The sequence below is a fragment of the Diabrotica virgifera genome, chromosome 7, assembly GCF_917563875.1.
Source record: "Diabrotica virgifera virgifera chromosome 7, PGI_DIABVI_V3a".
NCBI classification, from domain to species: Eukaryota; Metazoa; Arthropoda; class Insecta; order Coleoptera; family Chrysomelidae; genus Diabrotica; species Diabrotica virgifera.
Genome location: NC_065449.1, coordinates 228,577,492 through 228,603,090, shown reverse-complemented (window position 1 = coordinate 228,603,090; position 25,599 = coordinate 228,577,492). Strand labels below are relative to the sequence as shown.

Sequence of the window (25,599 nt, the reverse complement as noted above, 5' to 3'; positions counted from 1 at the left end):
TAAGAACTATGGGGTATGGAAAGTAAAAAAGCTTACGAAGCGACGGTATTTTTGAAGTTATACTTCTTTACGCGCGATATGAGGGTGAATTTTAATAGGATTAAAACCTTTGATCCCGGCGCAGTCGCATTACAACTTTGTTCTGATTGGATGTTCAAATGACATGACAAAAATTATCCAATATGGCAGCTGTGGAACTGTGGTTTGGTTATGTATGGTTGTTGCGTTTTAAAATTTGTAGGAAGAGAAACAACAAACAAAAAGTTAGTTAATGGTTATACTGCCTTTTTAAATAGTTTTCATATTATATTTTTGGACTCATTAACATAGAAGAGATGATTGTTGCATGCCAATGTGAAAGCCCATCAAACTGTGACTAGTATGAGTGCCGCAAAATTACTGATAAAAAACCTATTAGCTCGAAGGCGTAGAGAACTGTGGATAACAACAATCAACCGGGACGATCTCGCTTATTCAAAGCTAAAGAATCTTACACTGGTAAGTGTTTTAAAAATAGTTGATCAAATTTTGTTATGATATTTGAACATAGCCACTTTGCACGATGCAAGTGATTGCGAAATTTATTAGTCGTTATACGGGCTCTGATTGGGTGTTTCAATTCAAAATCAAAATAATTTGATTTACATAATTCAAAAATGTCAAAAGTTTAATCCGTTTATTTAGTCGTTCTTTGCACATAATGACACACTGTCTCCGTGGCGAAGCGTTTATTGCGAGTGAACCCCAATACAACGCCAATACCAGCCGCGCTGGTAAGTTGGTTCGAATCCCAATAGAAACTTTTATTTTTTTATTTTTATTATACATTTTATGATTGTAAGTATATTTATTATATAATTTTATTTTCAGAAAATATGTATTTAGTTCAAAAATTTTCCGACAGTTAATTTTCAGAAATCATTTGTGGCATTTTTAATGTGTTTGTGTGTGTTTTATTCTTTTATTATTTTAATTTTTGGCACTGTTTTAATAAAAATGTTTAAGAAGTAGTAAGTATAAATTAGTTTTATATTTAAATAAAATATAAATAAAAAGTATATTAATTTCGTTTATAATCATATAATAGAAGTATAACTTCTTACGTGCGTACAAAGTACACACACATTATTTTCTTATCTTAGGATCAATGAAACGGATCACTGAATATCAAAATTGTATTTAACAATGTCATACTTCCTTAGTAAAGGAAATTATGCTGTCTTATTCTTACAAGCTTACTATTCACTTTACCATTTATATGGCAGCTTGCCATATCACACATTAAGGGGATCCATTTTTAAAGAATGAAAACAAAAACAAAACAATATTTTTTTTCTCTCTCTGATTTTGGCCTTGGTTTAGAACTAGAACCTTTAGCCACGTAATTGTATAACTTATCACTAACTCAGGTGTAATGTGTAGTGTGTGTGTTGAGTAGGTGTCTAAAAACAAAACAATATTATTCATATATTTATTACTTTTAGAAATACTGTTTTACAAAACATGTAAAGCTAGTTTTCTGAATGTTCACATCACTTATTAATAATAATTAAATGTCAATTATTCTTAAAATTAGATATTGTAAAAATATACACATATTTTAAATTAAAACAGCAATTTTAAGGTACTAGTACACTTTAGAAGACCAAAAATAAGAGCATTTTTTTCTCAGAACCTTTATTAAAAATGTACACAGAACTTTTTACACATTAATATCTAACTCTTACGGCCGGTTTCACAAAGTAAAGTTAACTTGTGGTTAAGAGATAACCTCAAAATTACCCCAAAATATGCGTTTCAGTTTCATAATTGTTACCCTTCTGGGTATACCCATAAGGGTAACCCACTCCAACCTCTGGTTAAACATTCTGTGAGTTAACCATACTTTGCCGTTGACCTGAAACTAAAACGCATATTTTGGGGTAACCTCTGGTTATCTCTTAACCACAAGCTAACTTTACTTTGTGAAACCGGCCGTTAGAGAGTACAAAAAAATATATCTTTTTTCATTTAGGCACGTACACTAGCATTGTAGAGGGCGCCAAAGTAGATGCCTCGAAAAAAGATGGCGGATAGTTAATCTCAAGATTGGGATCTCTGAAACAAAAAAATTGTGTAGGAAGGTATCTTACGTGACAATTTACCACAATTTGGCAAAAAAATTAAAAATCAAATATTTTTTAACCATGAAAAACTGAAGAAAAAGAGGTGATTTTTTCACAAACATTTATCTGTATAATTCTTTTTTGCGAAATTTTCCACTAACGGTGGTAAATTGTCACGTTAGAAACGTTCCTTTTTCAAATGCCGTATGATTTTTTTGTTTTAGAGATTCCAATCCTTAGATTAACTGTCCGCCATCCGAACTACTTTTTTTCGAAACCTCGACTTTGGCACCCTCTACAATATTAGTGTATGTGCATAAATGAACAAATATAATATATTTTTTGTATTCTCTAAGAGTTATATAAAATGGTATATCCGTAAAAATAAAATAAATAGATAAGATATTAATATGTAAAAAGTTTTAAGTTCATTTTTAATAAAGGTGAAAAAAATTCTTCAAAAAATGCTTATTTTTGGTCTTCTAAAGTGTACTGGTACTTTAAATATTTTATGTAAACAAAATTATTTATTAACTATTTACTTTCAAAGAAACCTGATCATTTATAATTTCTATGCTGTCAATCTTCTTCAATTTCTTATTGAATTTTTTTATAATTTTAGGGCTTGTTTCTGATTCTCCAGAATGTTTAAGATATGCATTGATTACCTTTTTCTGAAGTTTCTCTAAGGTGATTGTTCCTTTCTTTGCTAAAATATCCAATATTTTAGTGGTGTAGTTGAAGCTTTCATTCCCAGTCTCTTCTTCAACCTGTGAAGTTTCTTGTACAGTATTATCATTCTCAACCTGAGTTGATAATTTGTCTTTCTTCTTTTTCTTTTTTGCCCCTTCATGTTCTGTGTTCTCATTAGAGTCACCATTTTCTACACCTACACCATTCAATTTTTCTTTCTTCTTTTTCTTTTTTGACTCCCCATCTTCTGTGTTCTTATTAGAATCACCATTTTCTGTAGTATCAGCTAACTTTTCTTTTTTCTTTTTCTTTTTTGGTACTTCATCTTTAGTGTTTTCATTAGGAATGTCTTCGCTTATCTTCCTTTTATTTACTTCTGGAGTTATATCTTGACTAGATTTAGTTGGTTGAGTGTTATTTTGATTAGTTGCTTTTTTAGCTTTATAACTTTCTATGATATTCCATACTTCCTCTACTTCTCTCATGTTTACACGACCTCCAGAGGAGCTCTTGATGAAGTTCTGAAACAAAAATATGAAGTCAAATATGTAGGATGTATTTAGAAAGAAATAAGTATTACACTTTTATAAAAAAAAATAACTTTTTGTAATACCACGTATAAAAATCTTTTAATAAATAATACATCATGTCCCAACAAAAGTCCTTGAAGATTTACCAGTAGGGTGATAAGGGAAGGAAAGAAAAATAGACCATAAAAAATATCTTTGAAAGTTTTATAAGGGAGGGGAAGTCATAAATTTCTTTAAAGCATTTTCAAAAATCGCATAACAAACTGATAATCATGTCAGTGGCCACATATTCAAAATAAGAAACAAAACTTACCAAAAATTTAGGCTTTTTCCTAGGAATGTTACTGTAGGTGCAAATGGTATTCAATAGGTTTCTGTGGGAAGGTTTTAAATTAGATTGCTCCAAAATTGATTTTATCATTTCCACCCATGACTCCTGCTTTACTTCACCTTTTTTTACTATTCCATTGGGCATCGATCCTTTTTTTGCATACCTCTCCTCTTCTGTTATGCATTTAGTATGGGTTACATATTCTTCTCCCCTAAAAATTGCTATATCAATTATTTTTTAAAAAACACAAAATGTCTATGGGTGTCTTATTGGTATCATATGAAATAAAAGTGACAAACCGGGCTTGTGGTTTAGTTATATCATTTGACAGCATACCATCTTACCATAAAGTGATTAACTATTTCAGCGTCCATGCTGACAGTGCGTTAGCACAATTTTTTTGTTTTTAGCCAATTTGGTAAAATTGGCAAAAAACAAAAAAATTACCTACTAAAATCACTAGCCAATTGTGTCTGAGTTTAGTGAACCGACTATATCGGCATTACCTCGTTAAATTGATAAATTAAAAACACCAAAATTTAGATACAGTACAACCTGCCACATCCGGACCTGTCATATCCGGATGGTTCTACCGAGAAAGGCAGTCTGGTTTTGAATAACGCACCCTCTCATCCCAACCCAAAAAAACTAAAAGATGGAAAAATAAAGTGTCTTTTTTGCCCCCAAATGTGGCATCCCTCTGTAAGCTTATAGATCAAGGTATTATAGAATCTATAAAACGTGTCTATTAACAAAAGTTATTGACTGCATTGATTACTGGAATAAATGAAGGAGAAACCGTTTCAGAGACTATAAAAGAAGTGGTCTTGATATCCGGATCGGTCTGAAATTCTTTCTAAAATATCACTAGAGGAATAATTGGATGATTGGTTATTCTAATATTTTTTGTTAAAAAGATACACTCACTGGCAAGTTAGCAACAAATGTCGCCACTCAACTACTTTTAAAGGTTAAGAGCATTTTTAATTATTGAAAAATTCCAAAATTCAAGAAAATAACACGGAACTGATGAAATGGATGCAACTAATAAGGCTTATTGTTACAATACTTAAAAATTAATTAATAAATTCATCATAATGAAAAGTATTTCTCTGATCTGGAATCTTTATACAGTAATCCCTCTTCAACCGCAGGAGTTACGTTCCGAAGAGAAAGGTGTGGTAGGTGAGGGATCTACGATCCAAAGAAGAACATGACATATAATCCCAATTTGGATACGTATATTAGTACATAGGAAGAAATATGATGAAATTGCATATCTGTGAAATAATATTATCATATCAACAAAAATAAAGACACTGAAATCAGCGGTATTGTAAACCTTCCTAACTATAAACTAATTGCTGTAGTATTACTACTAAGAACAAGGGCCAGTGGTGTATCATGAGTAATTTAATGCGACTGGTCAGATTATAAAAAATATATAAATTATTGTATTGTATTGTAATATATAAATATATATAATTAATGTATATAAATATATAAATTATTGTATTGTATTGTAATATATAAATTAAAAACACCAAAATTTAGATACAGTACAACATGCCACATCTGGACCTGTCATATCCAGACGGTTCTACCGAGAAAGGCAGTCTGGTGTTGAATAACGCACCCTCTCATCCCAACCCAAAAAAACTAAAAGATGGAAAAATAAAGTGTCTTTTTTGCCCCCAAATGTGGCATCCCTCTGTAAGCTTATAGATCAAGGTATTATAGAATCTAACGTTATATATAGTAGATGAAGGTTTCGGTGATCATCAACTGCAGCTATTAAAGGTAAAAAACACATCATTTATAACCACTGACAAGTATTATACAGTAACAACTTTAAACAAACTGAAATTCAAAAATGAAATATACAGCTTGCAAAATCAGATTTGGAATGAACCTGATTCTTTATGTGATGAAATATTACGTGTTTATTTAAATAATCTTAATACAAAAACAATTAAAAATCGATTTCGACAAAAAAGTGCACCATGGTTTAATGTCACATTACATAACCTTGTTTTAAAAAGAGATTTTCATTATAGAAGGCATAGACAATTCCCTAATAGTAAGTTCTTACAAGATGTTTATAAGTCTGTGCAAAATGAACTACTGAAAGCAGTAGGCAAAGCAAAAAAAGACTATTTCACGAATAAATTATCCGATGCACAAGGCAATAGTAAAAAATTATGGGCAACTATCAATCACCTTATTCATAATGCCGAAAATACAAAAAAAACAATAACAATACATGAACTACAGTATCAGAACTCGATATATAATAAATCTGAGGAGCTATCAAACCAATTAAACAAATATTTTTCACAAGTAGGAAAATCTCTGTCAAAAAACATAACACCTTCAACAAGCACTCCAATAAATGTATCACCAAAAGATTATATATTTGAATGGCAACAAGTCTTAGAAATTAATGTTCAAGAGGTTGTAAGAAAACTAAAAAAAGGCAAATCTCCTGGCTGGGATGGCTTTGGTGTTGATATTATCAGGGAGTTTGAAGAGGAGCTTCTACCGATTATAACTAAATTAGTTAACCTTTCTCTTGTCACTGGAACAATCCCGAGCTCTATGAAAATGGCAATAGTGATACCACTTTATAAGGGAGGAGACTCAAAACAGCCAGGAAGTTATCGGCCAATATCTCTCTTAACAGCTATGTCAAAGATATTAGAATCATGTGTAAATCTTCAAATCGTAAACTTCTTGAATACAACTGGTGCCTGGTTTAATCGACAATATGGTTTCAGACATAATTCCAGCACAGTGTCAGCAGCTGCCGATTTGATTACAGATATATATAGTAACTTAGACAAAGGATTAAGCTGTGTATTTGTATCACTAGATTTACAAAAAGCTTTTGATACAGTTAACCATGAGTTACTTATCTCAGTGCTTGAACAATATGGTATAACTGGTATATCCTTAGTATGGCTCAGGGATTATTTGACTGGCAGAATACAAAAAGTGCTCTGTAATAATGTACTTAGTACAGCAGAAGACATCACATGTGGAGTTCCTCAAGGGTCTATATTGGGACCAACATTGTTCCTTATTTATATAAACTCCATCTCCAATCTGCCTTTAAAATCAACGCTATTTTTATATGCTGATGATACGGGACTCTTGTATGCAGACAAAGATCCCAAAAAGCTAGAATATGTTGTAGAAAAAGATCTGACAGATATAGATGACTGGCTCAGATACCACAAGCTCTCACTCAATATGAATAAATGTAGTTACACAATAATTTCAAATATTGAAGAACACAGAGAGCTACAGTTAAATTTTGGAAAATTCAAATTCGTTAAAAAAAATGTTACCAAATACCTTGGCTTACACATAGATAATCGACTAACATGGGAACAGCATATATTGAACACGTGTCAAAAAATAGCTCCAGCAGTGGGTATGCTTGGAAGAATTGCTAAATTTATAAGTATCCCACAGCGTAAAATGATCTATCACTCTTTAATAAATTCACATTTGTCATATCTAACTATTGTTTGGGGTAATACAAATCAAAAACAGCTACATCCTCTCATGGTGTTACAGAACAAGGCTGTGAAATATATATTTCAACTGTCAAGACTTCATCCAACTGACGACCTGTACTATCAGAGAGGAATTCTAAACATTGAGTCGCTATACATTTTACAAGTTTGTATATTCATTCATCAAATTAAGCTTTCTCAAACACTTACAAATATTACTCTAAGACGTATAGAAGATGTGCATGACCATAATACCAGACAGGGAGGTAGTTTTCAAACCGTAAGAATGCGAACTACTGGTGCACAAAGAAGTATATACTCAAGTGGTCTGATTTTGTATAATAAGTTACCCACAAAGATCAAAGACTGCAGGCTAGAAAGATTTAAAACTGAATTAAAAGAGTTACTTCTTACTAACTACTACAACAGATAGCTTTAATTGAATATAATTCTATAACAATTTAATAATAAATAATAATTTAATCATTTACTTTAATACAATTTCTTTAATGAATCTATATAGGAAAACTTAACCTTCAGTGTAAAGTAGTCTAAAAAGTTTTATGTTATGTAATCTGTTACCATTATATTTATGTTTATTATGTTACCACAAAACCAGCATAGCTAGGGCTCTTGGTTTTTTAATGTATTTTTTTTTTGTATATTGTTATTACGTATTTTAATAAATGGAATAAAAAAAAAAAAAAAAATATATAAAAATAATAAAACATTCTCATTAAAGATTCAACAGTTATCGCAACCGCGGATAAGTGAAACCGTGGTTGATGAGTCTGCAGATAACGAGGGATTACTGTAATCGAAAAATTAGAGAAGGGCTGACAAGAAACATATACAGAAGTGTGGCAAGACCTGCATTGCTGGTAATGTGCTGGTATTGTGTAAAGAATATTTATGAAAAAAGTGGAGGTAGTTGAAATGAACATGTTATTGTGGATGTTGGGTAAGAGTAGAAGTGACATGGTCAAGAACTACTTGGTTAGAAAACTAAGGGTGACTAGTCTCAAAAAAGATTCAAGAACAAAGATTGCAATGGGTCACATTAATCACATTAGACATAGAAATGAAAACTATGTGGATGAAGGGTAGAGCTGTTAGGGTTTGCTCACTACGGAGAGCAATGGATTGTATCCTCGCCTAGTATCTATTGTTGTTGTCCCTTCGTATTTACTCAGTGTTTGTTGTACGTTTGCCGACAGTATTTAAAATATTGCATATATTTTACCTGGTATTGGATACATGGGTACAATACATTGATCGGAGTAAGGCTTGGCGCCTCATAGTGAGCACAACTTTAGAAGTGGATGGAAGAACTGTGAGGCTGACGACTTGAGAGAGAAAGGTTTATGTGAAGATAAGAAGAGTGAATTGATATGACAAAGTATTAATTTGTAAAATTAAAATAACAATTCTTCTAATTTATGCATTTTATTCCGTTTGTAAAATTTTTTTTGTCCGTGCATTGTATACCGTTCAGATTAAAAACAAGACCATTTTCTTTTGTCAGAAGGGTTTGCACACAATAAGGATCCCTCGGTAGACCACAAGCTATAGCAGAAACGTGACGGTAGACTGCATACTATAACAGCACAGAATTTCTTGTACACCATGTTGTGTATTCTTACACATTTCAGATTTATTTTCTCCTCTTTTATAAATCTGATGGTGACAGTGTACAAAACGCCTCCTGGACTTTATTAAATAAATATTGTTCTTACAATTTGTGGAGTCACTTAGAGATTAGCAATGAAATAATAAATGCTTGTTTTTATCCCTCATGTTAAGTTTAGTGGTTGCAGACGGATAGAAACTAGCATTAGGATTTTTGGTACTCGTGTATCAATGTTGGGTAAAATGGTAAAAAATATGTTGTACAACTAACCTAAAGTCCTTAAAACAATCAACACAGGTTAAATTTTTAGCGGAGCGGCAAAAATTGTAATGTTTTTCAACTGCGGGTTTGCGTAAACTTTCTCCACAGGAATTGCATGTAAACACCACCATTTTTATACTTTAGTTTAGCAGAGGAGCAAAGCACAAATTCAATAATTCAAAAATGTTCAAGTTCAAAACCAGGGGCCTGATTCTAAATCAAATTTCGACACTAAACAAGTCGCTTTCAATATGGCGACGGTTGAAATGCGATTGTGCGAGCCTTGTGGATTTTAGTTGAACTAACGAAGTGACGTCATGAAATAGCGACTATCGAAATTAATAGCGACTTTAAAAAGGGTGTTGATATTATAATTTCGACTGTCGAAATTATTTGACACGGAGATGAATGATTGGCCAAAAGCGAGGTTAGGTTTAGTTTAGATGTGTTTTGTTTATTTCTTGCAAGGAAAACTAAAGCAAAAGGTATTATAATATAGCTGGGTTTAATTGAAATTTGCTTGTTTTGAGGAATTAGATAGAATAGTATTAAATTAGAAATATAATAATTGAGAATGTCCACAACATGAATCATCAACTCAATGAAAGATGTAAGGTAATAATCTGGGAAAATTAGTAAAAAACAAGAAAAATTAATTACCAGCTATTTTATTGCTGGACATGCTGAAATCAAATCTTAAGACTTCCTATATTAGTAATATAGCTGTGCAAAGTCCACAGAAAGTGTGCTATTTTGTTTATAAACAAATTAGTGCTCCGAAATCTTTTTTTATTATTGCTCTATAACTCCGAAAATTTTAACTTTAAACCAAAACACTCACATAAAAATTGACAGTAATTTAATTCTGCACATTGATAATTTATTCCAATTTCCTTCGACGGAAATTTTCCTCGGAAAATTCGGGTTTTCCAAACAAAATCTTTAATTTTCAACTAAAATTTGAGGGAAGTAATTATTTATCAATAATTAAATAATTTGGTGACAGTGACATAAATCTTTTTTGTTATAAGTGTCTTGAAGATATGAAAATTTGTATGTACAAAGAGGACCGGAATTAAAAGGTATCTAATGGTTCAAAGATTAAAATCCTGTTGTTTATAACTCTGTCGCAAATGCCGGTCAAATTTGACCGGTTATACCTGGAATCACTCCTCGCAATTCAATTTGTTTTTCTTCGTAAAGGACACAGAAGCCGTGCCCTTTTCAACAGCGTTAACTTAATTTAATTAAATCTAATATTTTCTGAGGGGTTCTATTTGTTTATAAGCCAAAAAATTGTTTCTTTATAACATTCCTGAGACCGCTCAAATGGTCCAATTTCAATCCTGTAAGGAACGTTGAATAGGTATAGTGCTTTTTTATACGAAAATCATAGTTATTCTGGTGTATCATAATCTTTCTGGTTATTATTTCGACCGAAATTTTTTAATTAACATTTTAATTATTGCTAAACTATTGGTTAGATTGTCGCCGGTCTCCTGATATACAGAGAGGGGCTAAATTATGGAATAAATTCATTTTCTCTAAAATGGACGATTTTAGAGAAAAATCCCGAAACAGGTCGATTTTTATTTTTAAATTAAATTTCTTGGCATATATTTCAAACTAGTGACGTCATCCATCCGAGCGTGATGACGTAATCGATTATTTTTTTTAAATAGGAATAGGGGTTCGTGTTGTAGCTCATTTACAAAGGCGTTCAATTATCTATTCAGTATTATAAACATTAATATCATTATTTATACAGGGAGGCCAAAAAAATTTTTGAATTAAATTAATTGACGCAAGAAGAAGAATGCATGTAATTTATTTAACTCAAAATACATTCTATTGCTGTCAGAAAATAGAAAAAAATGTTTATTTTGCAAATAAACATTGCTTTTAGCTTAAATTAAATGTTCAAACTGCCAATAGGTAGGAGGGAGGCTGTTTGTGATTTAATTTAAGCGAAAAGAAATGCTTATTTGTGAAATAAACCTTTTCTTCTATTTTCTGACAGCAGTACAATGTATTTTGAGTTAAATAAATTACATACATTCTTTTTGCGCCAATTAATTTAATTCAAAATTTTTTTTTGGCAACCCTGTATAAATACCTAATGATAATAATGTTTATATTACTGAATAGAGAATTGAACGACCTTTCAAATGACCTACCACACGACCCCTATTCCCATTAACAAAATTATCGATTACGTCATCACGCTCAGATGGATGACGTCACTAGTAAGAAATATATGCCAAAAAATTGTAATTTAAAAATAAAAATCGACCTCTTTCGGGATTTTGCTCCAAAATCGTCCGTTTTAAAGAAATGAATTTATTCCATAATTTAGCCCCTCTGTATAATCTACTATAATAAATCTTTCATGTCATCAATTATTTAATTATTGATAAATAATTAGGTACTTCCCTAAAATTTTAATTGAAAATTGCAGATTTTTTGGGAAAACTCGGATTTTCTGAGTAAAATTTTTGTTGAAGGAAATCGGAAAAAAAATAACTTTGTGCAGAACTAAATTACGGTGAATTTTTATTTGAGTGTTTTTGGCTCAAAGGAAAAATTTTAGGAGTTACAGACCACTAATTGAAAAATAAAGAAGATTTAGAAGTGCTAATTTGTTTATAAATAAAATAACACACTTTCTGCGGACTTGTCATACCCCATATTACTAATAAAGTAACGCATAAATTCGTTATTTCGTAAAGTGGTTACTTTAAGGAAAATTCCCGAAACACGTCGATTTTTATTTTTAAATTACGGTTTTTTGGCATATATATCATACTAGTGAAGTCATCCATCTGGGCGTGATGACTTAATCGATGATTTTTTTAAATGAGAATAGGGGTCATATGATAGCTCATTTAAAAGGGTATTCAATTCTCTATCCAAGAATATAAACATTAACATAATTATTTATACAGTGTGTTCAAAAAACATTTTTTAATTAAAATAAGTGAGACAAAAAGAAGAATATAATGTAATTATTTAATTCAAAATACATTTTACTACTGTCAGTAAACAGAAAAAAAAATTATTTGACAAATAAACATTGATTTTCGCTTAAACGAAATGTTCAAACTGCCAAGCGACAGGTGGGTGGCAGCTTTAACATTGAATTTAAGCAAAAAACAATATTTATTTCTCAAATAAACATTTTTTTCCTGTTTTCTGACAACAGTAAAACGTATTTTGAATTAAATAAATTACGTACATTCTTCTTTTTGTTTCAATTATTTTAATTTAAAAAATGTTTTTTGAACACCTTGTATAAATAATTACGTAAATGTTTATATTAGTGAATAGAGAATTGAATACCCTTTCAAATGAGCTATCACATGACCATTCTCATTTAAAAAAATCATCGATTACGTCATAGCGCCCAGATGGATGACGTCACTAGTATGATATATATGCCAAAAAATCTGAATCTAAAAATAAAAATCGACCCGTTTCAGGATTTTTCATTAATGTCGCTGGTTTACGAAATAATGAATTTATGCGTTACTTTATGGACGCACTGTATATCCAATCTTAAGATTCGATTTTAGCAATAAAATAGCTGGTAAATAATTTTTCCCAAAAATGGCATTTTTTCGATAATTTTCCCAGACTATCAACAAGTTCCAATAAACGGGAGCGCCAACCCAAATTCTGAGCAGTCTCAACATGATAAGATTAATATCCCCAGTTGTAACTAATATCGAAATGAATAAGAATCGCTATATCTGCGGCTGTCATGGCGGTGTCGAAATGAAATTGCGACTGTCGAAATGAATTAGAATCAGGGGCCTGATTCTAAATCAAATTTCGACACTAAACAAGTCGCTTTCAATATGGCGACGGTTGAAATGCGATTGTGCGAGCCTTGTGGATTTTAGTTGAACTAACGAAGTGACGTCATGAAATAGCGACTATCGAAATTAATAGCGACTTTAAAAAGGGTGTTGATATTATAATTTCGACTGTCGAAATTATTTGACACGGAGATGAATGAATGGCCAAAAGCGAGGTTAGGTTTAGTTTAGATGTGTTTTGTTTATTTCTTGCAAGGAAAACTAAAGCAAAAGGTATTATAATATAGCTGGGTTTAATTGAAATTTGCTTGTTTTGAGGAATTAGATAGAATAGTATTAAATTAGAAATATAATAATTGAGAATGTCCACAACATGAATCATCAACTCAATGAAAGATGTAAGGTAATAATCTGGGAAAATTAGTAAAAAACAAGAAAAATTAATTACCAGCTATTTTATTGCTGGACATGCTGAAATCAAATCTTAAGATTTCCTATATTAGTAATATAGCTGTGCAAAGTCCACAGAAAGTGTGCTATTTTGTTTATAAACAAATTAGCGCGCTCCGAAATCTTTTTTTATTATTGCTCTATAACTCCGAAAATTTTAACTTTAAACCAAAACACTCACATAAAAATTGACAGTAATTCTGCACATTGATAATTTATTCCAATTTCCTTCGACGGAAATTTTCCTCGGAAAATTCGGGTTTTCCAAACAAAATCTTTAATTTTCAACTAAAATTTGAGAGAAGTAATTATTTATCAATAATTAAATTATTTGGTGACAGTGACATAAATCTTTTTTGTTATAAGTGTCTTGAAGATATGAAAATTTGTATGTACAAAGAGGACCGGAATTAAAAGGTATCTAATGGTTCAAAGATTAAAATCCTGTTGTTTATAACTCTGTCGCAAATGCCGGTCAAATTTGACCGGTTATACCTGGAATCACTCCTCGCAATTCAATTTGTTTTTCTTCGAAAAGGACACAGAAGCCGTGCCCTTTTCAACAGCGTTAACTTAATTTAATTAAATCTAATATTTTCTGAGGGGTTCTATTTGTTTATAAGCCAAAAAATTGTTTCTTTATAACATTCCTGAGACCGCTCAAATGGTCCAATTTCAATCCTGTAAGGTACGTTGAATAGGTATAGTGCTTTTTTATACGAAAATCATAGTTATTCTGGTGTATCATAATCTTTCTGGTTATTATTTCGACCGAAATTTTTTAATTAACATTTTAATTATTGCTAAACTATTGGTTAGATTGTCGCCGGTCTCCTGATATACAGAGAGGGGCTAAATTATGGAATAAATTCATTTTCTCTAAAATGGACGATTTTAGAGAAAAATCCCGAAACAGGTCGATTTTTATTTTTAAATTAAATTTCTTGGCATATATTTCAAACTAGTGACGTCATCCATCCGAGCGTGATGACGTAATCGATTTTTTTTTAAATAGGAATAGGGGTTCGTGTTGTAGCTCATTTACAAAGGCGTTCAATTCTCTATTCAGTATTATAAACATTAATATCATTATTTATACAGGGAGGCCAAACAATTTTTTGAATTAAATTAATTGACGCAAGAAGAAGAATGCATGTAATTTATTTAACTCAAAATACATTCTATTGCTGTCAGAAAATAGAAAAAAATGTTTATTTTGCAAATAAACATTGCTTTTAGCTTAAATTAAATGTTCAAACTGCCAATAGGTAGGAGGGAGGCAGTTTGTGATTTAATTTAAGCGAAAAGAAATGCTTATTTGTGAAATAAACCTTTTCTTCTATTTTCTGACAGCAGTACAATGTATTTTGAGTTAAATAAATTACATACATTCTTCTTTTTGCGCCAATTAATTTAATTCAAAAATTTTTTTGGCAACCCTGTATAAATACCTAATGATAATAATGTTTATATTACTGAATAGAGAATTGAACGCCCTTTCAAATGACCTACCACACGACCCCTATTCCCATTAAGAAAATTATCGATTACGTCATCACGCTCAGATGGATGACGTCACTAGTAAGAAATATATGCCAAAAAATTGTAATTTAAAAATAAAAATCGACCTCTTTCGGGATTTTGCTCCAAAATCGTCCGTTTTAAAGAAATGAATTTATTCCATAATTTAGCCCCTCTGTATAATCTACTATAATAAATCTTTCATGTCATCAATTATTTAATTATTGATAAATAATTAGGTACTTCCCTAAAATTTTAATTGAAAATTGCAGATTTTTTGGGAAAACTCGGATTTTCTGAGTAAAATTTTTGTTGAAGGAAATCGGAAAAAAAATAACTTTGTGCAGAACTAAATTACGGTGAATTTTTATTTGAGTGTTTTTGGCTCAAAGGAAAAATTTTAGGAGTTACAGACCACTAATTGAAAAATAAAGAAGATTTAGAAGTGCTAATTTGTTTATAAATAAAATAACATACTTTCTGCGGACTTGTCATACCCCATATTACTAATAAAGTAACGCATAAATTCGTTATTTCGTAAACTGGTTACTTTAAGGAAAATTCCCGAAACACGTCGATTTTTATTTTTAAATTACGGTTTTTTGGCATATATATCATACTAGTGAAGTCATCCATCTGGGCGTGATGACGTAATCGATGATTTTTTTAAATGAGAATAGGGGTCATATGATAGCTCATTTAAAAGGGTATTCAATTCTCTATCCAAGAATATAAACATTAACATAATTATTTATACAGTGTGTTCAAAAAACATTTTTTAATTAAAATAAGTGAGACAAAAAGAAGAATATAATGTAATTATTTGATTCAAAATACATTTTACTACTGTCAGTAAACAGAAAAAAATTTTATTTGACAAATAAACATTGATTTTCGCTTAAACGAAATGTTCAAACTGCCAAGCGACAGGTGGGTGGCAGCTTTAACATTGAATTTAAGCAAAAAACAATATTTATTTCTCAAATAAACATTTTTTTCCTGTTTTCTGACAACAGTAAAACGTATTTTGAATTAAATAAATTACGTACATTCTTCTTTTTGTTTCAATTATTTTAATTAAAAAAATGTTTTTTGAACACCTTGTATAAATAATTAGGTAAATGTTTATATTAGTGAATAGAGAATTGAATACCCTTTCAAATGAGCTATCACATGACCATTCTCATTTAAAAAAATCATCGATTACGTCATCGCGCCCAGATGGATGACGTCACTAGTATGATATATACCTATGCCAAAAAATCTGAATCTAAAAATAAAAATCGACCCGTTTCAGGATTTTTCATTAATGTCGCTGGTTTACGAAATAATGAATTTATGCGTTACTTTATGGACGCACTGTATATGCAATCTTAAGATTCGATTTTAGCAATAAAATAGCTGGTAAATAATTTTTCCCAAAAATGGCATTTTTTCGATAATTTTCCCAGACTATCAACAAGTTCCAATAAACGGGAGCGCCAACCCAAATTCTGAGCAGTCTCAACATGATAAGATTAATATCCCCAGTTGTAACTAATATCGAAATGAATAAGAATCGCTATATTCTGCGGCTGTCATGGCGGTGTCGAAATGAAATTGCGACTGTCGAAATGAATTAGAATCAGGGCCCAGGGCCCTGCTTTGTACTGTGGTTCAAAATCAAACAAAAAAAATTTATAACCTAACCTAACATGTGTTCTCTTCTTCTGCTTCTGGCTGGCTGGATGCTTCGACACTACATATTCGACAGTCTCTTCCCTTGAGACAATCAACCAATTCTCTGCACGTGCTTCGGAAACTCGATTCTAGATCCCGACCCACTACTTTGCGCCGTGCAATTTGGGTTGCCTATAAACTTGAATCGGCGAAATGGGCCTGTTTATTATTCATACATTTCAATATTTTACATTTCACACCGAACCACACGAACATTTTTCGTTGTCAAGAAAATGAAATACCTACTCAAAAAGTGAACAGTAGAAATGAATCAGAAAATGTATCTAGCAGCTTCAATTGGTAAGATTCATTGAATGCGCTTCGCAATTAAAATCTAGAGTTTTAAACAACTAATTAAATTTCGTCAGCCCTAGCTTTTCACCGACCTTCAAGTGACTTTACATTGATTTTGAATACTTGTTATTTAAATACTTTTTAATATTGGTATTTTTATGTATGATACTTTCCCAAATTTAATAAAATTTGTGATTTTTTATATTATCTAATCGTTGTTTTATTTAAGTCAAGCATACCCACTGATCAATCTTTATAGTAATAACTTTTCAATTTCATTTTTAAGTACATCTAAAAAGGTACTACGTACTACCTACATAATTTAATTTATTCATGCCTTACAATGTGAATTTTTAAAGTGGTTAGGCAACATTTTATTATTTATAAAATTCTTTCATACAGCATGACTTGCTCGAAAACCATTTAGATACCTTTTCTTTGTATTATCTATAAATTAATAATTTGTACTATGTATGTAATATAAGCTAAATGAGCATTACCAACAGGCAGGATTAGTAATAAATATGGATAAGTCAGAATACTTCATAGTGGGAAACGAATACATTGAAAACCTACCACTGGAACATTGAACCTACCAGGACATATTGTTGGTGTGAAACAATGCAAATATTTGGGAGCTATATTTAACAAACGAGGAAATAGTGAAGATGAAATACAACACAGGATCAATAAAGGTAGAAGCATCACTAGATCCCTCAATTCAATTTTATGGGACAAAGATATCAGGAAGGAAACAAAGAAAAGAATATATGAAAGTATAATGAAGAGCGCTACAATCTACGGTGCAGAAGTTTGGGACATAAGTGCAAGAAATAAAAAGAAGCTACTTAGTACAGAAATGGACTTCTTGAGGAGAAGTTGTCAGGTTTCCAGATTAGAACATGTAAGAAATGAAACAATTAGAGAATGTATGAAGGTGGAAAAAACTATAATGGACGATATTGAAAAGAGACAGCTGACATCGTTCGGGCACGTTAAAAGAATGAATGAGACTCGCTGGCCGAGAAAAATATTAGAGTGGGTCCCACCGGAGAGAAGAAGAAGGGGACGACCACGGAGAAGCTGGAGGGACAATATTCAGGACGCAATGGATTCGAGGCAATTAGAAGAAGATACGTGTTACGATAGAAAAAATTGGAAGCTGGGTATGGAGAGGCGGCGACAGCCGTAGAAATCCATTATATATATGTAATATTTTTGAAGTTATACTTCTTTAGGCGCGATTGAGGGTGAAATTTTAACATTCCCGGCGCATGCGCACAACGACAGTATGGTGTTAGTCGCTAAATCTTTTAAATTATGTAGCGCAACTAAGGTGTGCGTGAAAATAATATATTAGTGTTTTTAGTAGGTAAATATATTTATTATAATTTTGGTGTCTTTGGGAGTACGGTAATAAATATTATTGAAAATGTTTATTGAATTATCTATGTGTCACCGCGATTGTCATTATTATGACCGAGAAATAATCGTACGTACGTATAACCTCGGTAGCTCGTTGATAGAGCATTCGCCTAGAGATCGGAAGGTCCCACGTTCGAATCCCGGACAATGCATATTTTTTTTGGTATTCTTTTAAGTTCTTCCTAAAATTAATTTAATATTTAAATACATTACAAAAAAAACTGTTTAAAGTAGATATATTGATTTTGTTGAAATCATAATGTAGAAGTATATCTTCTTACGTGCGTACAAAGTACACACACATTCTTTTTTAAATAACTCAAAGGCCATTTCGCCACTTCTAGATTAAATAGGCAACCCAAATTACACGGCGCAAAGTAGCGGGTCAGGATTTAGACAGAATCCTTCGGAACGTACCCGAATCTTTATTTCCATTGCTGTCTATTGTCAACTTCAACTGTCTCTTGCCACAAGCACAAGCTAAAGCGACACGCCGGGATTTGGTTCCGGTAGAAAAATTTAGAAAAAATCTATTTTTTCGTTTAAACAAGCATAAAAAATAATTACCAAATATTAATAAAACATTTACAATCGTGGTAAACGTATTTTGAATTCATCATGTCTGATCTAAAATCCTTTCTAAACCAATGGTGTCAGAAGAATAAAAAGGAACCAGCTTATGAAGTGAGACCCACGGGTGAGTTATATTGATTTATTTTACTGTAATCGTATTCTATTTTATGCATACTTTTAACTTATATTGTCAGCAGTAGGTTTGTAAGGACTTTGGGTGAGTTAAAAGAAAGATATGAGATACATAAAAAAGCCGTTCATGGACGCATGACTCACTATTGATTGAACCAAGAACCAACTATACTAAATTCACAATTAAGGTGCACTAGAAATAAACACACCAAGACGCGTTAAATGTTACGAGGAGCGCTCCCGTATCATGATTTACAATGCATAAACTTTGTGGTACAAATTTACATAAAGGGTAGACCTTGAAAATGCCAATTTTTTTTATAGCCAGAAAATTGCAACAAAATTTACTGTTTACGTGAAAAGGATACAAAAGTATATAGAATGTCTTAATAAAAAAAAGAAATTGAAACATAAATATAACTGATTTTTACAATTAAATTATGAAAAAATACGAAATATTGGTTAAAATAATCAAATTTTCTAATATTTCAAAACAATATGACAGGCGCCAAGAAGTCACATTATTTGACAGTGTTGCCAGTTTTAACCTTTAAAAGATCTAAAAATTTAATGAAAAACACTTACAGCGTTGACTGATAAATATACTGGAAGATACGAAACTAAATGAGCGTTTATGTACGACACCAGTGGTTTTAGAAATAGATGGCGTTAGCAGCTTTCTAGGTACGAGATTGAATTTACCTGAGACAACGATGAGACGTATTCAGGTAGCTTTGGTTATCGGAATTTGGGGTCGGTCGGATTATAATAAAAATTATTTATTTCTTTTGATGCATTTAAATTTGAGTTCTCATTCAACGATAACAATGACAATCTTTAAAATAATTATTGGAGTGTACCTATGTATTACTTTCTAAACTCGTTTTTAAATTAGGAAGAATAATTGTAGTTGTAATTTGTCTTTTAATTTGAATTCTTGAAACAAATCATTGAATATTTTAAAGTTTATTTAATAATTTTATATAATATATATAATAATATAATTTATTTAATAAAAAATTTATTTAACGAGAAAAATACTCACTGGGTGATTTTAGATATTGTACATTTCTTATTTGCCTCATAATCTCGATAAAAAATTAGGTAGTTATTTTCGTTAATTACAGTCTCTTCTGATGATTGTATATTTTGTTTGGAGATATTGCAACTATATTTACTTAAATGAAATTGACTTAGTAACCCGCTAGGCTACTTTAAACTCTTCGAGAGAAAAATGGTAAGGACTTCGTAAATTGTTGCAATCGTGATTTCCTACAATTTCTTCCAAGTTTTTCGTGCGGTCGATATTTTCCGAGTTAGGGAGAAAATAGTGACTAAGTATAATTATTGAATTATTTATTATTAACTTTAGTTCTTAAAGGTGCCGTGTATTTCTGCGTAGGTGTCCACCGTGCATTGTATTGTCAGGTGAGATATTAGATAGTCACGATTACATTATTCTATTAAGAGTAATTTAATTAATATCATTTGGCGAATATTACCCAGCCATGACATCTTTTTCTAGACCTCTCTTACCCTCTATGTTTCCTTCGAGTTCCAGTTGCCGACAAGTATATCGTTCTCCTCGCAATATGTCCCTAAGTATGTCCATGATATTTTAAGCATTCGTTGCAGGCACCTCATTTCAAAGACTTCAAGTTTGTTAGTGGAGCTGGCCTTTATTATTCATTCTTTCATTCCATACAAGGGAACAAGCCAAACGTGACACTTTAGCGTATTGTATCTCAGGTTGAAACCCAAATTTCAGTGAACAGTCATAAGAGTTTGGAAGTCGACATCCCATTGTTTATGAGAGATATTTTTCATTAAGCTGAGCCCGTTTAAGCTTACAGTCGGTGTGAGTGGATATTATCTTACCAAGATAGACGATTATCCAGTTTTATTCCCAAGAAGTTAATCAATTCTGAATAATTTATTGTAAACTCTTTAGGAACTACTTATTAACTTTTGCTCTCAGAACGAATTTCGAATAAACAATACGTTCTTCAGACACAAAGATCAACAAAAATATACATTCAAAAATACAAGAGTACACAGATCCGATATTGATTATATATTGACAAATAGAAACATCCATCATTCTCAAGTACTAGACATAAGATGTTTAAGTGCAGCTAATATCGGAAGTGATCACAACCTAGTACTTGGAAAAATCAGAATATATCTACAAAAAAAAAACAGGAAAAAAGACCCTATTGAATGTGAGACAAGAATAAAGGTAGAACAGCTACAAGACTTGTCAACACGAGATCTATACCAGAGAAGACTGCAAAAAGTACTGAACGAAAACTACATAACACCAGATGAAGACATAGAAGAAAGTTGGAGAAAGATTAGAGATAATATCCAAATGGCAGCAACGGACGCACTTGGAGAACGTAAGATAAGTAAACATAAACGAAAGAAAAGGGGAACACCATGGATCTGTGAAGAAATAAAAATAAAATGCCAAGAAAAAAAGAAAATCTAGCTAGAATAGAAATTCAAAAGAACGATGAGACAAACGTATGACGAATATAAAAGAGTTTGAAATGAGTTAAACTCAATAGTAAGAAGGAAGAAAACAGAACATTGGTAAGCATTTTCAAAAGAGATGGAGCACGACTTATACGGGATGCAAAAGGAAATGTGGAAAATGATAAGAAGTCAAACAGCAGAGATGAAGGAATTGATAGAAGTAAAACATATTGATACAAATAATACATGGACAACTTACCTAGAAAACCTGTATCAAACAGCTAATCATGAAGAAATGGAAAACCAGGATTAGAATCGGATGAGCAAACAGAAATTAAAGAGGAAGATATAACGAACGCCTTAAAACAGATGAAAAATCGAAAAGCACCAGGGAAAGATGGAATAGCTAATGAACTTTTAAAATACGGAGGAGAGATACTTCACAAAGAACTGAATATCCTGATAAGTAAAATAATAAATACAGGAAGAATTCCAGAAGAATGGAGTAACACTCAGATGATAGAGTTATTTAAGAAAAGTGATAGGGCAGACCCCAGTAATTATAGAGGGATAAATTTACAGAGCACTATACTGAAACTCAACAAAAATACTGATGAAGAAAATAATGGCGTGCATAAATATATCGGTTGAACAACAAGGATTTAGAAGTGGAAGATCATAACGATGCAGTTTTTGTGATAAGACAAATAGCGGAGAAATCATTAGAATATAACAAGCGAGGGTTTTTCTGTTTTATATACCTAGAGAAAGCAAATATACATTTCTGGGAAAACTCATCGCAACTTTTTTAAAGTGTTTAAAAAAGCTTTGTTTTGTTTTTAAAAAGGTTTTTAGCATTAAAGTAAGCACGTTACGCTGAAAATAAAGTTGGTCCTTTTTTGTAAAAGATAGTTTTTAAAAAGTGTGAAAATCACCCTCTAAAAGGGAACTTGCATAAAATTTTTATTTCGAAAGAGATGCTATAAATAAATCACAACAGAACACGATTTAAAAAGAAAAAAAGTTGTTTGTGTTTTTCGTTTGGCTCCTCAAGACGAATAAAATCAAATTATTGTTACCGCTTCACAAGTGACTTTACTTATGTATTGTTTATAATATGATCTGTAAGTTTCATTGTAAATTTAGTTTTACCGTATTTTTTTTTATTTTGAAAAAAAAATGCCGTTTTTTTAAAATAACTTTCTAATTATCAGTTATACGAAATATCCCAAAGTGTAAAGGTTTTGCTTTTCTGAATATTTTGTTTTTCTGTAATACAAAAATTGGTTAAGATATGGCTGTTCCGGATTTGCATACACGTGATTAGTGACTCATTGAAGCCCTTTTAACTACAGCCTTTCAAAAATAAGCACTTTGAACTGATGAAACTTACAGATCCTCTATACATAAGCATACATAGGTAAAGTAACTTATGAAGCGCTACTGATTAATTTCATTTGAGATGCTAATTAAGAGGTGATTTTTAGATTTTTTTTACAAAAAAAGGGATCAACTTTATTTTGTGCGCAACTTGTTTACTTCTGATACTAGAAACTCAAAAAAAAAATAAAGCTGTTTTTAAACTTTTTAAAAAAGTTATGATGAGTTTTCCCCGAAAAGTTCTTAATTTTTTGGTTACTTCATGTAGAAATATTTAATTTTGAATTTGACGAATAATAAGAACCTACTTTTCATTAGCTACAACTCTGCTTTTACTGGGTTTACGACTTCATAATATGTCATATTTATATAAAACATTTTTTTCACTTTTTGATAAGCTGTATTTTTGCTATGAATGTTTTTTTGGTGAAATACTTCCTTTTTTAGTTATTTGTGAAAATCCGTCTAAAAACGTATTATTTTTGAGAAATGAATATATTCACTCGCAAATAACTCAAAAAGTATTTATGATTAATTATTTATATGGGAAATAAGCCACAATTAAAATGAAAAAAATAATTTTATTAACGTTTCGACGCCCAAATCGGGTGCCGTTGTCAAAATACAAAATATTACTAAAATAAACTAAAGTGTTGTTGCTAAGCAAAAAAATTCTTCTAATAATTTATTTAATCTCACTCATTTATATTGGCAATTCAGACATATATTATACATTTTAAAGTAGAAGACTTTAAAATGATATTGCCAATATATATGAGTTGCGTTCCTGGGACGACTTACTGAAAGATAGTTCATTCGATTACATGAAATTAACCCCAACTCAAGAATATCCGTCATAAAAAATTATAGCATGTGATATGTCTTTAAAAAGACAACCAAATGCAACGACAGTAAAATTCTCGCGTTAGAGACCTCATAGTAAATCACAAGGGAAAACCAGGAAAAACCTGTGATACTATCCCGACATCGTAAGTATTTGGTCTTACATTAATTTACTCTCAAAAAATAATACCAAATTCTGACTTGTAACATGTTTAAATTATAAATAATATTAATAATACTAGATATATAAGTAATACTAAAATATAAAATATGTACTAGCTCGATATTATTGACTTACTAATCTTGGTATTTTCTTTCTATTGACTTCCTCTTTCAGTATGGGTAACCACATCCTACTGCATTCTACCGAGGAATTTGCGACACAATTGGTTTCATTTAGCATAATTAGAGCCGCTTCTTTGATTTTTCTCTTTTTACTATCTGATTCTTTCAGGACTATACTTGAATCTCTCCACTGAACTCTATGTTCATTATCCCATGCGTGTTGACATATTTGAGATCTCTCAAATTCTCTATTTTTAATATAAGATTGATGTTCATTTATTCTAACGTCTAATGGTCTTGATGTCTCACCTAAATAAAATTGTTCGCATTCACAAGGTATTTTATAAATGCAATTCTTTGTTCTTTCTTGATCATTGTTAGGTTTAGTTTTAGATAGAATAGATCTCAATGTGTTTGTTGTTTTGAATGTTGTTGAAATGTTGAATTTATTTCCTATTGTTTTAAGTTTCTCGGATAGTCCTTTTATATATGGTATTGATATTTTCCTCGTATTATTTCTGGTGAATGTTGTAGGATCCCGTTCTAAGTTGTTCTGTTCCATTCGATCCAATCTTGACAATTCCTTATTTATAAACGATAAAGGATAATCATTTTTTAATAAAACAGATGTTAACAATTGTTTTTCTGCTAAAAAGGAATTTTCGTTAGAACAAGTAATTTTGGCTCTATCATATAAGGATTTAATGATTCCCTTTTTAACGTTGATGTTGTGATTTGACTTGTAATTGAGATATCTGTTGGTGTGTGTTGGTTTTCTATACACTTGAGTCTCATATCCAATATCCTTCTTTGAGATCAAAACATCGAGGAAAGGTAGGCTGTTATTGTATTCCTTTTCCATTGTAAATTTTATTGTCTCTTCTTGATCGTTTATAATATTCAGGAACGTATCCAACAATTCTGATCTATGAGGCCATATTGAAAACACATCATCTACATATCTCCACCATACTGTGGGTTTTAAATTTTGTTTAAAAATAATATTAGTTTCGAAATCCTCCATAAATATATTAGCCAATAATGGAGATAAAGAAGAGCCCATTGCTAGACCAAAATTTTGTTTATAGAATTCATTGTTTAGTTGAAAATAGGTATTATGGGTACATAATGTCAATAACTCCATTATAGCTGATACATTTAGTCTTGTCCTAGTTGCCAATGTATTATCATTCTCTAATTTCGTTTTGATTATGTTTAAAGTTTTATCTAATGGTACATTTGTAAATAAACTGTTTATGTCAAAACTTACTAAAATATTATTTGGATTAAATTCAATAGTTGATAATTTGTTTAAAAAATGTTTTGTATTTTTTATAAAAGTGTCATCATTATTAGCAAATGGTTTTAGAATGTTTAATAAGAATTTTGATAGTTCACTACAAGGAGAATTGATGGTACTACAAATGGGTCTAAGTGGTATGTTCGCTTTATGAATTTTCGGCACTCCATAAAAATGTGGTGTCTTACTGTAGTGAGGTGTCATTAATTTTCTTTGATAGTATGTTAGATCATTTTTAAATTTGAATAAAGTTCTATATATTTTGTTTTCTAGTGTCTTCGTTGGATCCTTCGTTAATTTGCTATAAGGT

General features: G+C 31.0%; 2 protein-coding genes across 2 annotated transcripts in view; one reads left to right on the top strand and one right to left on the bottom strand.

The window, feature by feature from the left end:
* Nucleotides 1–1,457: 1,457 nt before the first annotated feature.
* Nucleotides 1,458–16,533, bottom strand: LOC114344415 (cell growth-regulating nucleolar protein). Its single transcript, XM_028295250.2, has 4 exons — nucleotides 16,513–16,533; nucleotides 9,081–9,270; nucleotides 3,642–3,870; nucleotides 1,458–3,319 (listed from the first exon to the last, which is right to left on the bottom strand). Exons 2-4 carry the CDS (start codon nucleotides 9,200–9,202, stop codon nucleotides 2,636–2,638), a joined length of 1,035 nt encoding a protein of 344 aa, XP_028151051.2. The 5' UTR covers nucleotides 9,203–9,270; nucleotides 16,513–16,533; the 3' UTR covers nucleotides 1,458–2,635.
* A 2,222-nt stretch (nucleotides 16,534–18,755) lies between these two features.
* Nucleotides 18,756–25,599, top strand: part of LOC114344426 (dosage compensation regulator) — a 62,119-nt gene continuing 55,275 nt past the window's right edge. The window contains exon 1 of the mRNA XM_028295261.2: nucleotides 18,756–18,995. Within this exon, the coding sequence (XP_028151062.2) occupies nucleotides 18,917–18,995 (79 nt within the window). The 5' untranslated portion in view covers nucleotides 18,756–18,916. The remainder of the gene's footprint in view (nucleotides 18,996–25,599) is intronic.

Coding starts and splice junctions, on each gene's coding strand:
- LOC114344415 (XM_028295250.2), bottom strand. CDS start 9,202: ATGGTGGTGTTTACATGCAATTCCTGTGGAGAAAGTTTACGCAAACCC. Junction 3,871..9,080: donor GATTGTTTTAAGGACTTTAG/GTTAGTTGTACA, acceptor AGCAATTTTTAG/GGGAGAAGAATATGTAACCC. Junction 3,320..3,641: donor GGAAAAAGCCTAAATTTTTG/GTAAGTTTTGTT, acceptor TTTTTGTTTCAG/AACTTCATCAAGAGCTCCTC.